Source organism: Triturus cristatus, chromosome 7, assembly GCF_964204655.1.
Source record: "Triturus cristatus chromosome 7, aTriCri1.1, whole genome shotgun sequence".
NCBI lineage: Eukaryota > Metazoa > Chordata > Amphibia > Caudata > Salamandridae > Triturus > Triturus cristatus.
In genome coordinates this window covers 385,815,384-385,837,707 of record NC_140590.1, presented here as the reverse complement: position 1 = coordinate 385,837,707, position 22,324 = coordinate 385,815,384, and the positions used below count along the sequence as shown (strand labels likewise).

General features: G+C 48.2%; 1 protein-coding gene across 1 annotated transcript in view; it reads left to right on the top strand.

The window, feature by feature from the left end:
• The first annotated feature begins 3,440 nt into the window (after window positions 1-3,440).
• Window positions 3,441-22,324, top strand: part of LOC146809751 (uncharacterized) — a 72,095-nt gene continuing 53,211 nt past the window's right edge. Inside the window, exon 1 of the mRNA XM_085614379.1 lies at window positions 3,441-3,678. Coding sequence (XP_085470505.1) covers window positions 3,635-3,678 — 44 coding nt within the window. The 5' untranslated portion in view covers window positions 3,441-3,634. The remainder of the gene's footprint in view (window positions 3,679-22,324) is intronic.

Sequence of the window (22,324 nt, the reverse complement as noted above, 5' to 3'; positions counted from 1 at the left end):
GTACTTACACTGTTGGGGTGGGGGGTACGCTCCATGCAAACGCGGGTGAGGGTACGGGTCGTACTTACACTGTTGGGGTGGGGGGTACGCTCCATACATACGCGGGTGAGGGTACGGGTCGTACATACACTGTTAGGGTGGGGGTACGCTCCATACATTCGCGGGTGTGGGTATGGGCCATACATACACGGTTGGGGTGGGGGTATGGTCCGTACATACACTGTTGGGGTGGGGGGTACGCTCCATACGTACGCGGGTGAGGGTACGGGCCGTACATACACGGTTGGGGTGTGGGTACGGTCCGTACTTACACTGTTGGGGTGGGGGGTATGCTCCATGCATACGCGGGTGAGGGTACGGGTCGTACTTACACTGTTGGGGTGGGGGGTACGCTCCATGCATATGCGGGTGAGGGTACGGGTCGTACATACACTGTTGGGGTGGGGGTACGCTCCATACATTCGCGGGTGTGGGTACGGGCCATACATACACGGTTGGGGTGGGGGTACGGTCCGTACATACACTGTTGGGGTGGGGGGTACGCTCCATACGTACGCAGGTGAGGGTACGGGTCGTACTTACACTGTTGGGGTGGGGGGTACACTCCATGCATACGGGGGTGGGGGTACGGTCCGTGCGTACACTGTTGCCATGGGGGGTACGCTCCATGCGTACGCGGGTGAGGGTACGGGTCGTACTTACACTGTTGGGGTGGGGGTACACTCCATACATTCGCGGGTGTGGGTACGGGCCGTACATACACGGTTGGGGTGGGGGTACGGTCCGTACATACACTGTTGGGGTGGGGGGTATGCTCCATACGTACGCGGGTGAGGGTACGGGTCGTACTTACACTGTTGGGGTGGGGGTACGCTCCATGCATACGGGGGTGGGGGTACGGTCCGTGCGTACACTGTTGCCATGGGGGGTACGCTCCATGCGTACGCGGGCGAGGGTATGGGTCGTACTTACACTGTTGGGGTGGGGGTACGCTCTATACATTCGCGGGTGTGGGTACGGGCCGTACATACACGGTTGGGGTCGGGGTACGGTCCGTACATACACTGTTGGGGTGGGGGGTACACTCCATACGTACGCGGGTGAGGGTACGGGTCGTACTTACACTGTTGGGGTGGGGGGTACGCTCCATGCATACGGGGGTGGGGGTACGGTCCGTGCGTACACTGTTGCCATGGGGGGTACGCTCCATGCGTACGCGGGTGAGGGTACGGGTCGTACATACACGGTTGGGGTGTGGGTACGGTCCGTACTTACACTGTTGGGGTGGGGGGTATGCTCCATGCATACGCGGGTGAGGGTACGGGTCGTACTTACACTGTTGGGGTGGGGGGTACGCTCCATGCATATGCGGGTGAGGGTACGGGTCGTACATACACTGTTGGGGTGGGGGGTACGCTCCATACATTCGCGGGTGTGGGTACGGGCCATACATACACGGTTGGGGTGGGGGTACGGTCTGTACATACACTGTTGGGGTGGGGGGTACGCTCCATACGTACGCAGGTGAGGGTACGGGTCGTACTTACACTGTTGGGGTGGGGGGGTACACTCCATGCATACGGGGGTGGGGGTACGGTCCGTGCGTACACTGTTGCCATGGGGGGTACGCTCCATGCGTACGCGGGTGAGGGTACGGGTCGTACTTACACTGTTGGGGTGGGGGTACACTCCATACATTCGCGGGTGTGGGTACGGGCCGTACATACACGGTTGGGGTGGGGGTACGGTCCGTACATACACTGTTGGGGTGGGGGGTATGCTCCATACGTACGCGGGTGAGGGTACGGGTCGTACTTACACTGTTGGGGTGGGGGGTACGCTCCATGCATACGGGGGTGGGGGTACGGTCCGTGCGTACACTGTTGCCATGGGGGGTACGCTCCATGCGTACGCGGGCGAGGGTATGGGTCGTACTTACACTGTTGGGGTGGGGGTACGCTCTATACATTCGCGGGTGTGGGTACGGGCCGTACATACACGGTTGGGGTCGGGGTACGGTCCGTACATACACTGTTGGGGTGGGGGGTACGCTCCATACGTACGCGGGTGAGGGTACGGGTCGTACTTACACTGTTGGGGTGGGGGGTACGCTCCATGCATACGGGGGTGGGGGTACGGTCCGTGCGTACACTGTTGCCATGGGGGGTACGCTCCATGCGTACGCGGGTGAGGGTACGGGTCGTACATACACGGTTGGGGTGGGGTATGGGTCGTACATACACGGTTGGGGTGGGGGAACGCTCCATGCATTCACGGGTGGGGGTACGTCTCGTACATACACGGGTGTACATACACGGGTGGGGATTCGACTCGTACATAGGAGGGCTGGGGAGGTGTTGTGCGCGTATGCGGGCACATGTCTCCATGGTTGCTATGGGAGTTCAGTGCGGACGGTGTTTTTTTCATCCGGTTGTAAGATCGGACGCACGGGATGGATCGTGATTCCGCGGTCAGACTTGACTTTTCACATTTGTCCGGTAAATCGTCCGAGGACGTGTCGGACACATTTTCCGACCCGAGGACGTGTGGGGAATAATTCCCAATGCGGTTCGTATGGACTTTTTACCATGCGAATCGTGATTGGCAGTTTGTACGGCACTTGTACGATTCGTACGGTAAAAAGACCGGATACGAGTCGTACGGGGAATTTTTTTACCGGATCGTAATTGGCACCAATATGTTTCTCTGACATGAGATGCATTAGCTAAATGAGGCCTTTTTTTTACATTGTAGATATAGCAAGTGTATGTGCTATAAAGGATGGACTCCCTGTATAGTCCATCTTGCAGTATCCATAGACTTATGTGGTCCCCGGCGTCCTATCATCTATGTATATCACAAAGAAATTTTGATAGCATCCATATCTGTGTAAACCTCTCGCAATGAATTTTTACAATTAATTAATGACTACGTTTCTGGTCAACCAATATTTGCACTATTTTTTATGTAATTGGCGGTAGTCTTTGCTTGTTTGCACTGAAATTGTATATTGTAGTATTTTTATTCTGTGCTTTTATGGTCTTTGACCGAAATAAAGTTATTTAAGTAAGTATATGTAGTAGACCTTTGTACCTACTACCATTCCTATGTGATTTTAGAGTTTATCTGTTTGTATCTCTTCCTTGAGTTACTTTACAACTTATACATTTACAATTTTCCCCTCCTTTCGCTCCACTTGTACATTTGCAAGAATGTTTTTCCTGTTTATATCTCTTATGTAACCCATGTAATTCAAAGTCCGTATGTAATGCAACTGGTTGTTTTGTAAAGCGCTCGGACACCTTCGGATAATGTTCGCGCTATATAAAATCGCATTAAATAAATAAATGACTCGTTTGCAGCATTGTGTATCTCTCTCCACCCCCTCCCGCTCCACCTTTTCCGGTGTCTGCTCTTTTAGAAGGTACAAACTTTCGATTTCAGTTCAGGGCTCTAATGCTGGATAAAAAGAGCGCAGGGAGGAGCTGGCGGACGCATACTCGTTTCTGACACAACGGCCACTTCCTTTCAAAAGCAGACGGCGAGAGACAGACACTGGGGCTCAGTGCAGAGGCGGAACACTGAGGCGAGGGAGAGAGCGGACAGACAGACGCGGCCGAGCCGAGGCGCTGAGATGGGAGACTGGAAAGACTGTAGTCAAGGAGAGATCCCCGTTTGGTGAGTACCTGATTCTCAGGCGTGCCTCCTACGGCGGCAGCACTGCCTGGAGCTTGTACTCATGCCCCGGGATTGGTACTTGTGCTTATCATATATACCGCCTTACTTTTTCTATCAAATATTGTCGGTATAGGAACACATCTTGGAATTGTACTTGTTCATGTTTTAAATACCTAAGTGCTATAAATTGTTGCAGCTGGGAGAGTCGAAGGTCTGTAACCAAAAGTGACTTTCCTAAAATGGCACCGAGTGTGATGCAGAGGAGCTGGTTTGTGTTCTCTGAGACCCACCATCCTTACTTTCCTTACTTTATGCTCTAGGCCTTATCTCCAGCAGTAATAATCTGTTAGTAACTCACCAAACACAGAGCAGGCTTTGGCCACGAAGGTAGTGGTGTTGTCTAGCTCAAGCTCCAGCTCATGAGGGTAATGCACCTATAGAGGTCTATCTTTGCAACATGTATGTCACAGGCTTGGTTACCAGCCTTCGGAGAATGCCCTCCGTAGTTTTTATAATACTTACAAGTTTAATATTTATCCAGACATCTCCCTCATAAGTGCGTAAGCTCTGCCTTGTAGCCGGCGGCCGTTTAAATAGTGCACCGTTTACTCGGCGGCCCATAGTACGCCTGCCACCAGCACTAATAACGCATTCTCACACAAACCTAGAGGACGTTACCTGAGTATTAGGAAAGGAATTTGGGGGTGTAATGTGTGACTTGGACGTTTGTGCACCTTTGCCTTGTCATTTTGTTTTTGTGCTGATTTATTGCAGTGCGGTATTGTTCGGTTGTACTGTGGCTTTCTGTTGCTTTCTGTTTTGTTGTGCTTGCTTTGCGTGGTATTGTGTTATGTTCTGTTTACTGTACATATGAGCAACGAATTTTGCCACTTTTTTAGCCCATGCTCTTGAGTTCCTTTCACGAACACGCCTTTACCGCTCTCTGAGGTGACTAGCGCTGCTCCCTCTCTAATCTACCCAAGGCACCAGTCAGCACTGGTGTGACTCGGGCCTAGGAGACAAGTCTACGTGACCGAGTGTGCAGTGAAACACTTTATTTAAAATGTACCGGCGCTGGCCCCAACCAGGCCTGGGCTGAGGAGGCCTGCGTAGGCCTCTTGTACCCGCTTTACAACTTTGCACCTTTCCACGGACACCCACAGACACTCGTGAAAACGCGGGCAGCCGCCTCAGACTATTTTCTGTTTTTCGAAAGCCCACCACCCCCGGGTCTGCTCTGCATGGGTGCGCAGGAGAGTGTCCAGAGAAGAGCTGTTGGTGAGGGTCTCAACAGTTACTTTGTAAATTGTGCCAGCCATTGAATCTCTTATCATAGCCTCAGCCAAAATAGCGAAACCAGAGAGGCCGCTCGGAAAGACGAGAGGGGTTAAGGATGGCGCCCGCCACTGTTCCCGAATGACGATACGTTTCACTCAATTTTTGGATTTCATTTTTTTAATACACCGCGAACTCGACCCGACGATTTCACAGCGCCTTACACGAGCATCGGTTGCGTTACAGACTGACACGTTCATTTTGCTTGGCACGGGGAGATTATGTGATTTGCTCAGAATCACAGGACGTTGAGCGTCGCTGCCGAGACTCGAACTCAGCTTCCTATCTTCGAGGTCAACCGCTCTGGCCGCTGGCCACACCCACCCCCCACCGCCTATTTGCTTACTGTACAAGTTACTGGTTAATGCGCCGAGATAGCTGCCGGCTTGCTTGTTCTTCCGTTCTTTGCCTTCACGACCACGACCCCCATGACAGAGATGTCACTAATTTACACTCGTGCACACCCTTTACCACGGCCCAGGCCGCGTTTGGGACGTATCTTTAAATGGGGCAGAAAAGGGAGATTGATAGCAAGAAGCCTGTGGGAAGAGGAGGAGTGACTAGGTACCATTTCTGGGGCCCACTGTCACATCTTCATACCTACCCTACACAGTGTATCCTAAATGGTTTATCTCAGCCCATTGGTAGGTCATGAGCCGATTTTTGATGAGTCTCAAAATCTATGCAATGAATATAGATGCCTTTAAATTCTGCATTTGTCTTGACGCAAAAACGGAGGGCAAATGCCGGCTATGTTTTCTGACAAATTGCTACTAATTTCTTTTTAACATGGGGGTTTGGTGTTTACAAACTCCTCTCACTTTGCAGTCACAAAAAGAAAAGTAAAGTACATTTGGTAACAATATTTCTGGAGTACAAGGAGTGTGAAAGATAAGGCCGTAGGATGTCTGTGTTTGTAACACACAACACAATATAAACATCTGGAAATGAATTGTACTCATTAAAGCAGGTAGGAAAGCAAAAGCGGAGCACTTTTTAAATAATAATGAAGTGTGCTGGAAAAAAAGATTGTAATATGATCAAAACAAATCAAGACAATCAATCAAAAACTCTTTATTTCAGGGGTCAGGACCATAAAAGAAGAATTATCACACAGCTACGTGCACAATAAAACAATTAACAAATACATCAATTTTCCTAAATTCATATACAGACATGAACGGATATTTATAAATAAGACATAACATTAAAAGTGGGGTATTGAAAGAAATAATCCAGATAGGGCACATATAAGACAATCGTTAGGCAGGTAATCGACCTAGGGCTTTCTTACGTAGCATCCACATTGACCCAAAACCTTTGTAACAGCAATGACTAGTGGTATAGAAGAATCTAATCTTAGACTACGGAGAGTATCTTGCTGATTCCATACACCTAGTGATCTTCATATCGGGGCCAACCAGTGCTTTAAGTGGGAAAAAAAACTGGGGGTGCTCTAAAAGGGGCGTGGTTAATGTATTGAAGGGGCGTGGCCTATCCGAGTAGGGGCGTGGTCTAAATCAAAATAACTAGCACTGTGTGCTTAAGAAAATCATGAAGTCGCATCCTCTGTCATTACACACTGTAAATAATGGGGGTTTTCTCTACCCAGTGTAATGACACCAAAGATGTCCTTTTAAAAAGCGCAGATCATTTAGCGTGACTGAGTGCATAATATCACACCAACAGTATGATTACTAAAGCAGTAATGGAAAAGCACTTTTTGAAAATGAATGCTGCAGCCACGCCAGGAAAAACACCATTGCCAAGTATCTATGATCATACTTAAATTTTCGCTGCCTAATGTTTCCAGTGGCCTCGGACATGGAATCTCCTACTATTTTGGGCCGCCCCTTTTCCACTGCAGGAAAAAACGGTTCAATGTTGTTGGCAAATAAACATTGCAAGTGTAAGCATATGAACAATATAGTTGTTACACAACTGCCTGGCGCGGTACAGTCCTGGTCAGGAGGCATTGGCTTAATGTATATGTTCCTCAAATCGTTATGAGCTTTAGGTCAGAAGGTGACACAGCATATTTCTTTTGTAGAGAAGGGACCTGAGTGATTAGGCTGTTCATTATGGCTTCAGTAATCGCACGTCTTAATCTTTACCTGCCTGCATGGTGTGATCCTTGGCAAATGACGCTCAATTCTGTCTTCTACAGTCGTGTCATAAATGTAGTAAAAAGCACAAATGCTCCAGAACAGGTGTTTTTGTAACACCTTTTGTAAAGGGTGGTTCTACTTTAAAAAAAGAATACGTACGGCCCAGTTATGCTGAAAGAGCCGCGGCTTCCTGCCTTTGTATTCATTGCTTCTTTGTGGTGGTGTGTAATGCTTGCATACAAAGCGATGACCATGTAGTTCCAAAAGTTTGTCAGCCGTGCACCATGCAAGCAGCATTTTCAGTCCTGTTTTCTTCATTGTGGGGCCGGTGTTCATCTGCTCGAGTCCCATCCCCCAGCTGACAGCTGGTGTAATCCTCGGCATGGGTTGGTGCTTACAAGCAGCCCCTGTGGCTGTAAAACCAAGCCCTTAAAAATGACAGATACATTTAATTCTGGTGATTGTGCAGGAGGACGTTTGTTATGTGATCCCTAACAGTGCAGCAACAGTGGGCAGAGTCTGAGCACCGGCATTTTTTTTTTGGGCCCTCAAAACGGGTCCGAAAAAAATAAAGAACGGACTATCTTTAGTAGCCACGAAAATAGAGCCCGATAGAGACCCGTTTCGAGGGCCCCAAAAAAAAACTGCCGGTGCTCAGACCCGGACAGACCCGGCCCACTTAAAGCCCTGGGGCCAACCATTTATGCCGGGTGGATGAATAGCCGGGGCAAGCAAACATAACGTGTGAAACACTTTCCTTCTGATGGTCACGTGAAGGATACGTGCTACCTCCTTTGCCCTTCCAACCTGCTGTGATTGACCTAAGGGGTAGGTTACCTATAAGAAACTTGAAATAAAGTTTCCTATGCAATGGGACCGTTACTACATCCCAGAATAGTTCCCACACCCACCGTATCTTGATGTCAATGTAGTCGCTACTAATATGCGGTTGCCAAGACATACCCTCTGCAAAGGTAACCCCTAGATATGTAAAGGAGTTAACTTGTTCAAGAGAGGTTCCTCCCAGGATTAGTTTGCTCTTAAAAGATTTGTGCTGCCTAAAGGACATCACCGTAGTCTTTGAAGTATTAATTTCCAAGCCCCGCTCCTCACAGAATTCGTTAAAACGATCCAAAAGTTTTTGGAGGGCTGAAGGGGTCTTGGAAAACCGCAGGGTGTCGTCAGCAAATAAAAGGATTGGAGTTTTAAAACTTGCCAACGATGGAGCGCATACCTCCAGTTAAACCAAGATGGAAGCGATGTCATTAATAAAAAGTGAAAACAGGGTAGGTGCCAGCACACATCTCTGTCGAACGCCTTTGCAGACTGGTACTCTTTCTGTCAACTGTGTTTGGGCCCCTCCCCATCTTACACGTGCATACTTGCCTTCATATAAACAGATTAAAAGAGATAACATCGTAGGGGGCATGTGCAAATCGGCCAAGATACTCCACAGTTTAAATCTAGAAATCATATCAAAGGCCGATTTTAAATCGACAAACGCAACATACAAGCTGCCACCACGGATCATTACAGTTCACCACTATATTAACTTAAATCGAAAAGCCTGGTCAATAGTTGAAACCTTGGTATGGAAGCCAGCTTGCAAGGGGCTTAGAATATTATTTTCATCTATCCAATATTGTATCTTGTTAGGTATGCACTGACCAAAGATTTTGTGGATACAATCTATAAGGCTTATTGGCCTATAGTTAGATGGTAGATAACAGTCACCTTTTTGGAATATGGGTAGGGCTATGACACCTTTCCATGTTTCAGGAATGGGGGCCCATGCTGCAATTGCATTGGCCAAGGCAAAAATACAATGGGACCAGGGCTCTAAGTTATTTAAAAAGATTTCAGCAGGGATGCCGTGCAGGCCAGCTGCACGCCTGCGTGTAAAGGAATTCAGGGCCTGAGTGATGTCAGCAGTTTCAAACACCGGTATGTTGCTAGATGTTGTCTGGGTTGGTATAAAAACTGTGGATGTTGCCGGATCCACAGAATCAACAGCATATAAACAGCCAAAGTATTTTACCCAGTCAGAGGCGGCCACATTATTATCCAAGGTCTGTGTGGCTCTGGAACGATCCCTAGCCACCTAGGCCCAAAACTTGGACGAATCGCCAAAGGAACATGAGTCCAACAGGGCCCTCCACCTTTGTTCATCCCATTCTTTTTTAGCATGCAAGATAGCCTATTTGTATGCTTTCCTTAAAACAGGTATCTGAGCCAAATCTTTAATTTTCACTGCTTTGACTAATAGACAACTTATGACGCGACATTCATTGTTATACCATGAGTGCTGACTTTTCCTTTTCGGTTTTCCAAGTGATGCATTAGGGATCATAAAAACAAATGAAGACACTTTACTTGGTGATGCACAAATGATAAATATTCACGAAAACCCAATTTCCACACTTTATTGTTAGTGTGCTATATAGTTTTAGCAGTAAAACTGTATGAATGTGCAAATTTACTGGCCACATTGAACAGATAACTGTCTCCCAAGTTGGGGTCTTAACTCGTTCGCGAAGGGGCCCGCTTTTTGCAGTTTTTTTTGTGTAGTGCATACTTAACCTGGAGGTAATAAAGCACTTTACATGAGCGCCAGTTACACATTCATTTTTGTTGTTCATAGGCATGGAAATATAAATGATTTGCCCAGAATCTCAGGATGTTGAGCCAACAAACCTATTTCCCAGTGCAAAAGTAAGCAGCCCTGGCCATTACACCATGTCCTCTCAACCCAATGGGACCCTTTTCTATTTGTGAATGTTAAAAAAAAAATTAAATGGTAGTAGGCAGTGGGCTGAGGGACCACTGTCAACTCTCAAACAAACTGTACACAAAAAGACTACTTTTGTTTTAAAAGCAGCTCAGTTTTTTTTAAGGATAAGTGGGCTGAGATAGTTCAAACTGCGACACGCTCCAAATCAACATTTAATGAATGAACCTATTAGTACATAGGTTGGTTCATAAAATTCTTCACTTGCTGCAAATGTTTTTTGAGACCCTTAATTCGTACATTTGGCCATAGGTCTACAACCAAGCTCAGTGTCTTTCAACAGGTTCATTATGTTTGAGTATAAGATTTTTAATTGGTGGACTCACAAATCGTAATCCAAATCAAGACAAACTTGTTACCTATATATTAGCATAGTGAACAAGTCTAGAGCGGACATGAAGTGTATCATTAATTTCACAAAAATCTATCATGAGAGAGTATCACATGTTGAACAGGGGGTCTGTTTTTTTCTATGTGCTAAGGGCATTTAATGCAAAAAGAACATGTGATGGATGGAATTCTGAAAAATGTCAAACATTCGAACCCAGTACAGAGATCTGGGCCTAAATCCATCGTTCTTTTGCACAGCATACCATTCCAGTTCATACCCAGCCATATTCAAATCAGTCTTGATCCTCCTCCCCATTGGAACAGTTAAGCCCGAACTGCCAGGCCTGGTCCTCCCTGGACCGGAAATAAGCATCCTGGGACCGGTTTCGGGGTATCAACCCTCATTAGCCAGGCTACCTTGACTCCAGTGGCATGGTGAGCACAGAGTTCTTTTCTAGGCATACCCTTCTCACTTAGGGGGACAAATGCAAAAAGAGCATGTGATGGGCATTATTCTGAACAATGTCAAACATTCATCCCAGTACAGAGATCCGGGCCTAAGTCCATTGTTTTATTGCACACCATGCCATTCCAATTTATACCCAGCCATATGCAAATCAGTCTTCCATGGAAACAGTCCAGCCTGAACTGCCAACCCAGTTCCTCCCTGGACTGGAAACAGGCATCCTGGGACCGCTTTTTTGGTATCACCCCTCATCAGCCAGGCTAGCTTGACTCCAGTGGCGTGATGAGCATGGGGACCCATATCTGGGCATACCCTTCCCACTTAGGGGACAAATGCAAAAAGAACAAGTTTGGGCGTTTGTTCACTACTATTAGTAAGAAGCCCCCACCCTGGAAAATAAGCTTTATTCTGTTCCTGAAGAGAGTCAAAATTTGTAATAAGGTTCCTAAATTAGATACTGAACTGCTGGAGACAGGACATTCCTCGCTGGGTCATTGGTCTGAGTTGAAGGCCGGTATTGCTTTGCTCTAGAGATATATTTAAAAAAAAAAAAGCATTTGTTATGGTGTGCAGTTTTAAATAATAAATGATAAAGGTTACAGTAGAAATCACGTACACATATGCATAGAAAAGGTGAGAATGAAAAAGCACCTTTTGCCATGTTGTCAGCCAGGCTTGCTACTTGGAAGTGGTGCTATGCATGGTGCCCCATCGCCTTGCATTCTGCGGCTGCCCGCGGTCCCCATAGGGGGCCACCTAAAAGGGGCAGCCCCTTAGTGCCATTTGGGTACAAACATCACCCCTCTTAGTGGTTGGACTCAGGGAAGGAGTCCTTTCGCCTTTGCGCTACACTTCCGGTGCACAGATGTTGGGGGAGAGTACTTATACCTCCCCCTGCCTTTCTGGCATCCTCTTTGTGCCAGACACGCTGTCGTCGTCTTCGCGGTCGCTCGCAGGTCAAGAGTTCGATCGCGTTTCAATCTCTGGGTCCGAGTGGGTGGAGTGCAAGTTAAAGTTGGCAGTGAGTCGGCATAAGCCCCTACATGTTCCCCCCCGCTACCCTGGTAGTTCCCCATACCTTTGTGGACTCACCCACCTCCCCCCCCCCAGGATATTTGTACTACGGTACGGGGTCGTGAGCGTTCAAGGCTGTGGTTTGGGGCGGGGTCATCGGGGGTGGCCGACAACCGTGGTGCTGGTGCCTTGGTGCGGCGATATCTGCGGTGAGTTCATCCCCTCCCCTGGGTGCTGTGTTTGCTGTGTGGGTGCACGTCTCACTCGTCCACGCCCCTTGCTTTCTTATCTCCCCTGCTGTGACCCCACCGTAGGTTCTAGCGAGTATGTAAGTTGTTCCGGTGCGTGTATTAGGCGGGGCAGGGTGTCCCTTTCCTGGTTTATCCTCTCCACAGCGTGCTTCCTGTTCAGGGCGGTGCTGGGGGATGTTGGCCGGTGGGCAGGAGGAGGCAGTGCTTGGCTGGCAGGGGCTGGGCTTTGTACCCCGCAACTCGGTGCTCAATATAATGCACAACAGCATGGACTAGGTTTCAGTCAGATCACGCCCTCCTTGCCCTGCCCGCATTTAGCCTCGAGATACTGATTCAGACTAATCTGAGTTTAAGTCGAACTAGGCAGAGGGGTTGTGGGGTTTCTGCAACTAACAGGCATGGTCACAGCCAATAGTATGGGCTTGTTGGGGGTGTTGGGTTGCTTGGAGATATATCTGGATGCAATGACAGAAGCCGCAAATACCAGTCGGCGGCACACTGAGCTACGCTCATATTTTAGCTTACATGTTGTAAGCCACGTCCAGAAGTCATCGATCTTGCCCATTGTTTCACTAATATTATGCCAGAAGGGAACATGTTAGACCAACGCCATCCGTTGGTCCGGCTACCAAATAATATTATGGTGCCTGAGTAGATCATGGCAGCACTCCTCCCCTCACTGGAGGGAGGTGGGAGGTTACGCCGTGCATTTTGTCATCTGCTCGTACTTCACAGAGTCAATAATTGCAGGCCTGAGGTAGACGAGGAAGACGGATGCCGGGAGCAAAATTTTTTATATCTGTTGGGTCAAGGCAACTACCTACATGGTGCATTTTGCCTTTTAAGTTGCTTACAGGAGCCTTTCCTTTTGCGAGACAATGCACATGGGGCAGGGTTAGCGGAAGCTTGAGCGGCAGTTCATCTTTCTGTAAAGGTTGCATGATGGCAGATTATGCGATGCCATGTAAGGCAGAGCCTTAGTGATGTTCTATCACAAAGAAAAGCCTTCTAGGGTGACATATGCGCTAGACTTCCTGGCTGCACCGCGTTGAAATGTTACTGTAAACGTGAGGAGAAATATGGGAATGGGGTGTGTTAACCATTCTTTGTCTATGCAGTCTCAATGGACGATGTGCTGATAGTTGAGACAGCTTGCTTAAGTCTCTTGGCTGGGTGTTTTGTTAATGACTCATCTTTCGCATAGAAGTGATGAGTGGCCAATATCGGATACACCCTCTTAGTACCCCCGGAATATCGTCACACATTACATTATATCTGTTCAGTTTCTGACTGGAGATTCCCCTCGTCGGACTACACGCTGATCAATGGGTTCTGGCTGAACAGCATTGAGTTGCGCTTGTGTGCCTATGGGCAGCATTGGGGTTTTGCGGGGCGTGCTCGGGGGCCGTCGAGTGGGTTTGTTTTGCCCTCTAAGTGCCGCCTGCTAGGCTGCTTCCAGGTAGGGGGCGGCGGTGGCAGGGGTTGAGGGTCTGCAGCCAGGGTGTGCTCGGGCCCTGTCTGGCGTGCCGTGCTCTGGCATTGGTGACGTGAAGAGCTTCAGCTCGTGGGCATCGGCAAACGTTGCCATGACGAGGGCTCCAATATATGCTGGCTTTGGACACAGGCCCCAGCCTTTCAGGGGGCCACTTGGTTGAGCTGATATGCAGAGTCCTGCCTGTTGACCGTGAATATTTCTTAAAGGGATTGTTTAAAGACTATTGTCCTTCAACTTAATTTTCATGCCAGTGATGTGTGAGAGTCTGTTGCAGTCAAATGTGGTGTTTTTTAGGTCTCGCTGAGACAGCGAAAGCTGTCTCTTTGAGACATTTTGTAAGTGGGCTTTCAAAAGTGCTACCCACATGGTTTTGCTGGCCTAGGGCTTGAGTGCACGATGGCGTGCACGTGCACAGCTGCTCCTTGCATTCCCCCCTCCCTTCTCACTCAGCCCTTTGATGCTCTGCTCGATTACTTTCACTTTAGCCACTTTGACCCTTGCATTCCCCCCTCCCTTCTCACCCAGCCCTTTGATGCTCTGCTCGATTACTTTCACTTTTGCCGCTTTGATGTTTGATCGCAAACGCGATCACTTCCGCTTGGCATTGCCTGTACTTGTTCTCTTTGTCCTCACATATGCTCTTCCCTCTATGTTTTTCTCTCTGGTCTCACATGTGCTATTCCCTCTGTATTTTCACTCTGCCCTCACATGTGCTTTTCCCTCTCTATTTTTCTCTCTTTCCTCACACATGCTATTCCCTCTCTATTTGTCTCTCTTCCCTCACATGTACTCTTCCCTCTTTCTCTATGCTCTCACATGTGCTCTTCGCTCTGTATTTTTTTCTCTGCCCTCGCATGTGTTCTTCTCTCTATATTTTTCTCTTTGTCTTCACATATGCTCTTCCCTCTATGTTTTTCTCTCTGGTCTCACATGTGCTATTCCCTCTGTATTTTCACTCTGCCCTCACATGTGCTTTTCCCTCTCTATTTTTCTCTCTTTCCTCACACATGCTATTCCCTCTGTATTTGTCTCTCTTCCCTCACATGTACTCTTCCCTCTGCATTTTTTAGGTCTCGCTGAGACAGCAAAAGCTGTCTCTTAAAGACATTTTGTAAGTGGGCTTTCAAAAGTGCTACCCACATGGTTTTGCTGGCCTAGGGCTTGAGTGCACGATGGCGTGCACGTGCACAGCTGCTCCTTGCATTCCCCCCTCCCTTCTCACCCAGCCCTTTGATGCTCTGCTCGATTACTTTCACTTTAGCCGCTTTGACCCTTGCATTCCCCCCTCCCTTCTCACCCAGCCCTTTGATGCTCTGCTCGATTACTTTCACCGCTTTGATGTTTGATCGCAAACGCGATCACTTCCGCTTGGCATAGCCTGTACTTGTTCTCTCTGCTCTCACATGCTCTCTTCCCTCTATGTTTTTATCTCCGGTCTAACATGCGCCCTACCCTCTGTATTTTTCGCTTTGCTCTCACATGAGCTCTTCCCTCTCTATTTTTCTCTCCTCCCTCACATGGACTCTTCCCTCTGTATTTTTCTCTCTGCCCTCACGTGCTTTTCCCTCTGTATTTTTCTCTCTGCCCTCACATAATCTTCCCTGTATGTTTTCCTCTTTGCCCTCAAGTGCACTCTTCCCTCTGATCACATGCATACACAACTATGCACACATACAAACACACACATGCATTTACACACACATATGAACATATACAAACACACACAGACATGCATAAACATATGCATATACATGCACACCAACACACCAACCCCACATACACATATAAACAAGCACGCACACCAACATACTCAAACACATATACATACACACAAACATGCATACACAGACATAGGTATACACACAAACATATGTGTACACATCCATGAAGACAAATAAACACAATGACACACCCATACTTGCACACCAACACACACATGCATACACAAACATATACACATACAAACACACACACATGCATACACACACACAGATATATACATATAGACACACACACTATGCACACACACGCATCTCCCGTACTGTCTCAGGGGAAGAGTCGGTGTCAGCTGTCTCCTAGAGGGAGATCTCGCATGAGACAGTAAGACTCAGAGACATGTGGCGGTGGGGAGAGACAGACATACCTCCCTTTAATTGTGTTGTTGCAAGATGGTGACTATCTTCTGCCACTGGTGCATTCAGATAAGCGGCAGGAAGTTCGTCGGACACATGCACTGGTTTCAGTTTCGAGAAAGTGGGGTGAATGTTTCACAGATCGGGAGTGTGTGTCAACACGTGTTTCTCCTTCACGGCAAGGCCAATCAGTACGTTTTGTTTAACCGTGTGGTTATGAATCCTTGAATTGCATAAGTGAGCGGGTATGGATGTAAACAAAAATGTAACACTAATACCACATTTTCTGTCACTCTTGTGAACAGGTTTGCTGTGAATGTATGAATGAGAATGGCGTTTTAGAATACGTTGCATGGAAAAGGGTCAACATGGTGTATACGTGTTTTTTGGTGTTTTTTTAATTGATTTTTTATTGCATGGTTAACGTCATGATATACCGGATTCGGATGCTTCATTGCAGATCAGTTGTTTGGCCCGTGGTTATTTACGAGTTTGGAAAATACTTTTGTATTGTTTCGATTCTTTTTGTCTCTGCCCTATCTCTTGGCTGCGTCCTTACTCTCTCCCATCTTCTCTCTCCACCTCTTTGCTACATGTTCTCTCGTAATGTTTTCATTTTCCCCAACTCTCCTCTTTACTCTCTCTAATTCTTTTTTTGCTCCTTTTCTGTCTGTGTCCCTTCTCTCCTCTTTCTCTCCCCACCTGTCCCTTCTCTAACCCCACTCCTCTTCCTCTGCCCGCCCCCCCCCCCCCCATCCCTCTCTCTCGCAGTACAGCAGCATAGGCAGCACCAGGTCTCTGATGCCTTCTCAGTGTTGGCCCTGGTGGTGGAGGAGGTAAGTCAGCGCCCAGGGCCGGACTGGCCGTAGCGGGCACCGGGCAATCCCCCAGTGCGCCGCACGGGTGGGGGCCGGTTTTGGGCCCCTGGGGCCGTTTTTGTTACAGGGCCGTTTCTGCAGCATAGCTGCAAAATCGGCCCTGTAACAAAATCGGCCGAAAACCGGCCCTGGCAAAGAGCTCAGCCGCACCCCCAAGCCCCGGGGGGCCGGCCGAGCACTTTGCCAGGGCCGGTTTTGGTTCCCAGTCCGGCCCTGCTGTTGAGCCAGCGGCAGCAGCGCGTCTGAGTGATGCCGAGAGGCTGGGGCGCAAAGAGCTCGGCGACAACACCCCCCTGGAGGGAGGGGGCTGGCCGAGCACTTTGCCAGGGCCGGTTTTCGGTCCCAGTCCGGCCCTGTCAGCCCCCCAAGTGAATCCCATTATCAACAGATAGTGAACCTCTGTTTACCAACCAGTACGGAGCGGTCTCGGGTGACGGCTGATGCGAACAGTGATCTGCTCTCGGCCCCGGCAGGGCCTGTGGGGTGGGGGCGTTACCTTACACTAGGAGAGGAAGTAAAAGTGATATCCTCCCCTCCCCCCCACTCCACCACTGTCTCTCCTCACCCTCCACCTCTCTCTCTCCTCCACTTCTGATTCCCTTCCAACTCAGTCTCTCCTTACCCTCCACCTCGGTCTCTCCTCACCCTCCACCTCCGTCTCTCCTCACCCTCCACCTCCGTCTCTCCTCACCCTCCACCACCGTCTCTCCTCACCCTCCACCTCCATCTTTCCTCACCCTCCACCTCACCCTCCACGTGTCTCTCCTCACCCTCCACCTCACCCTCCACGTGTCTCACCTCACCCTCCTCACCCTCCACGTGTCTCTCCTCACCCTCCACGTGTCTCTCCTCACCCTCCACACGTGTCTCTCCTCACCCTCCACACGTGTCTCTGCTGCACGCCTCACACTGCTGCACGCCACACACTGCCGCACGCCTCACACTGCTGCACGACACACACTGCTGCATGCCGCTGCATGCCACACACTGCTGCACGCCTCACACTGCTGCACGCCACACACTGCCACACACTGCTGCACGCCGCACACTGCTGCATGCCGCACACTGCTGCACACTTCTGCACACTGCTGCACGCCACACACTGCTGCACGCCACACACTGCTACACGAAACATTGCTGCACGCCACACACTGCTGCACGGCACACACTGATGCAACCGGCACACTGCTGCACGCCACACACTGCTGCATTACTCACTGCTGCATTACTCACTGCTGCATGCTGCACGCAGCACACTGCTGCACGCCGCTGCACGCCACAGTGCTGCATGCCTCACACTGCTACACGAAACACTGCTGCACACCGCACAGTGCTGCACGCCGCACACTGCTGCACGCTGCTGCACGTCACAGTGCTGCATGCCTCACACTGCTACAAGAAACACTGCTGCACGCCGCACACTGCTGCATGCCGCACACTGCTACACGCCGCACACTGCTGCACGTCGCACACTGCTGCACGCCGCACACTGCTGCACGCCGCACACTGCTTTTATGCGAGTTTATGCTACTGACATTCTAAATGACAATGACTTTTATTTGTTTTAAAACCAAAACATAAATAAAAGGCATTGTAATTTTACAATGCCAATAGCTCAAACTCTTATAAATGCGAGACCTATTGCATTGCAAATGTTTTTGTTTCAGACGACAGCAACAAAAAACAAGTTTCTTTTAGATCAAAACAGGACCTCACTTATGAGAAATGGGAGAGGGTCAGAGGTTATTGGCAGTAATTTCAATGAGCTGCTGCCTGGTTGCAATACTAAAGCACATCAGTATCTCTGAATATTGGATATAAACGCATTAAGCATTTGGGAGAGTGTACCATGCAGGGTCAGCGACCTGGCCAAGAAAGGGCATGAAAGCTGTAGCCGTAACATAGATTCTAATCTGTTCCGTACAGCAGACCCGGAAATGGGTTTGGCCCATGGACCCCCAAAGGAACACTCACCTAGGCTAACCTGACTGCAAACCAGTATGATCCGTGTGGGATTGAGCGCTGCAAGTGGGGTACCTGGCTAAGGTGGGAGTTAACGCCCAAAGGCCGGGCTTCGGCATTGGCGTCAAGTGTCTCTTGGAGGCGAGGGTTCAAGCGCCCACCAGAGACGACATGGTCATCTTTACTCCACACTCCAGTGGGTTGCCTTTAATATTTTGTGCCCTGACAAAATGAGTGCTCCCATCCTTGCAACACCCACTCAGATGGGGTCATTGTTCCGGCCCTACCACAAGCAGAGGGAGCAGCAGGTTTCCTTTCAGTGTGATGAGGCAGCATGGGGCCTCACATACCGAAGCTTTTCTCGATGGGTCACGGTTGCAGAATGGCTTCATGTGTTGTCACCGTATTATCAGACTTGTATCGCGAGGGTTAGCTGGTACAGGTAGTGCACTGGTTGATGGGTAAAGAGGAACGCTTGTTTTCGTGGCCTTACTGCAATTGATAGTTGGTTGATAGTGCCATCAAAGAGCGACAGGCTAGTGCGATAAGGGAGATGTATCTAGACCCTTACGCTCCTCCTACTGGGTCCCCTGTGGGCGAAACGTCAAGGGATGCCTGACATCAGTGCGGAGGTAACGACGGTTAGAGAGCATCCCATGGACCCCAGGGGCACAAGTGGTGTGATGGCAACGCAAGACTGTCAGCTTACACGGGGTGGAGGTTCCGTATTACCAGCCAGAAGGGTATTAGGTGACAACAACTAGTAAATAGGTAACCCCTGGTCTCATGGTTGTTAGAGCCATTCTCTTTAGAAGTATATCCATGGCAGGAATATTGTGCGTAGGAAGGTCCCCTTGACCGATGCAGGATAATTGCAAGGGGAAGAGAGATAAGTTAGGTACTTAATCGATTAAGGGGGGTGGTGTATAGTTGCAAGTGGCAACCGGGTGAGTCCCTTATTACATCAGCAACTGCCCACTTGGCCAGCAGTAAGCAGCCTGGGAAGTCCAGGGGCAAAACACCACAGAGTAACTGTAACAGGCAAATGCATGTCAGACTGGAGGGATACATGGCAAGTACACTAGTGCCCCTCACTTACTTAATGTCACTTAATCCCATGCTCATCGTATAGTTGATGAGCCTTTTCACGTCATAGTGGGATAGTCACTAAGGTGGATCAGGCTAAGGGGTATGCCAGGACAGTGACACACACTTCACATGAACTAGGGCCACTATAAAGGATTAATGGTGGAGACACAGAGTGGGGTATGTTAGGCAAAAATCTTCTTTACTAAGCGGCAGGCAGTCAATTGTTGCCAGGTGGCTTTGAGGGACAGGCAAGTACTCTCAAAGGTGGGCTTGGCAAAGAAAAACCGGGACCGAATCAGCGTTTTGGTCTGGTGGTGGTTTGACCTCATGGTCTTAGATCTAACCCCCGTTGTGTTCAATCAACCTTTCTTCCTTCAGTGGTTTAAAATGAATATCAGTAAGCGGGGTAAGAAATATCTCTGATCCAGCGGCAACATGCCTACGGGACCACTTGCACTTCAAAAATACACAAGCGTCATGCTCCAACAAGCGCTATCCACAGATAACTGGGAAAGGAAGTAAGGCGTGCCTGATAATTCTTACTTTTATATGTTTTACACACTTATTCCCCTTGCTTCTTCAGCCTCGCTTCTACCGAGGAAGAAAATGGCCGCCAACAGTTCCTGGTTTCGAATGTAGACAGACACTCGACAGCCAATTAGCATTCAGCGCGCGATCGGGAAGGTGCGCGCTTGGTTCGGGGAGGGTGCGCTTACCGTGCGGGTAGGGTCCGCGGATCCTCCCCGGCCATAGATATATATGTACTTTTAACTCTAATTTTCTCAGGAACTACTGAACGGATTCACACCATTTATGCAAAAGGCATGAGTCTGAACTGAGGACTACCTCTTTGCCAAATTTGGTGTAATTCCGTTCAGCGGTTCGGGCTGTAGCTGCGACAATAGATCCTATGGGAAATTGCATGGGGAAAACATGTTTTGGGACCCCCCTTTTTTCTCGGCCCCCGCTTGACGAATCACCACGAAACTTTCAGGGTAGGAGCGGAGCGGAGCTGGCCAAAAGTTTGGAAAATTTCGCGAAGATTCGTCAACCGGCACCAGACTTATTGGGAATAGAATGTTGCGGATTCCCTATGGAAAATAGGTCCTAACTATAACTATCTACTGGCGACCGCCAGTAGATAATATATATATCTTCAATGTCTATTGTTGTCATAGAGTGTATTTAAACGTGACGCTGAACTTGACGAAGCCCGACAGGCTGAAACGCGTTGTTCTTTTCTTGCACATTAAAACCTTATCGAAAGGATTGTTTGGATTTTCATGGATCTTTGCAACCACGGCAGGCACCGGCAGTTACAGGCAGGCGTACGGTGTTGGGCAAAACTTTTGAATACATATATTACCTACTGGCTATCGCCAGTAGGTAGTTATAGTTAGGACCTATTTTCCATAGGAAATTCGCAACATTCTATTTGGAATAACGTTGGCGTCGATTGATTGAGAAAAAAGGGGGGGTCCCAAACGCGTTTTCCCCATGCATTTTCCCATAGGAACTGTTGACGCAGTTACAGCCCGAAGTGCTGAACGGAATTACACCAAATTTGGCAAAGAGGTAGCTCAGTTCAGACTCGTGCCTTTTGCTTAAATGGTGTAAATCCGTTCAGTAGTTCCTGAGAAAATCAAAAGTAAAATCACATATATATCTCGGCGGAGCCTAACCACACATGAGATCTGATTGGCTGTCAGCACTTCATCCAAGAAGTGATGGCAGCCATCTTGGGACCAATATACATGATAGCACCTCATTAAAAAGTATTGCAGTTAATAGAAGGTTTTAAGACTTTAGTTACATTATAAATCATTTGTTGATGGTACCATACACATTTTAGGAATTGTGGTGTGTTCTAAGGTGATTTTACCATGTGAAAAAGCCTTCTTCTGTGATATCATGAATCATGTTTGGGAAAAAACTATTTTCTCATGCTTTTCCCACAGAGGTTTGGAAGGTGATCTATAAGCTAAACTGAGAGCATATTTTCTGTAAATTCACATTATCTTTCTCAGTCATGTGAGAATGAAGTTTGACATTCTCAGTAAAACATGTACATCCAACAAGGGCAAAGACTGTCAGTTGATTCCTTTGTGTTCTACTGCAGCTTCCCAGAGTGTTCTAAAGAACAACTTTGAGCGCTAACAGTCCTACTTATGACAAACGTATGGCACACCTGAAGCCATCTTGGTTGGAATAAAGTGGTAACTCTTAAAACATTTAATTTAAAAAGGAACAAAATGAGGGGGTTCATTTTGCCATAGAAAGTATGATTAGTGCTGCAGAAAGAAAAATTAGGGCACATTTTGAGTGACTTCTCAAATCCTCTTCTATTTCATTAAAATATTCTGACATGCAGACTGAAACATACACTTTCAATACCAGCAGCAGACTTCCCTGGTGAGCAGTAGCTTTACTACAGTGATCTAATAAGCAACTAGAGTGCTAACATTCTGAATTTATGGCAAATTTGTGACACATCTGAATGCCTTCTTGATGGAATCAAAGTAAAAAACTGAAAGTATTTCCTACTGAGGAGACTGTAGTAAATGAGGAAATTAGGAAACATCATAACGAATAAGTCTCCCAAAATGGCCACCAGAGACAAAAGAGCCCAAATGTAGCCCAAATATCACCCAGATGTAGCCCAAGTATAGCCCAATGACAGAATGTCCCAGAGTGTTCTCACGAACAACTAGAGCGCTAACAGTTTTACTTATGACAAAAGAATGGCACACCTGAAGCCATCTTGAATGGAATAAAGTGGTAACACTTAAAACATTTAA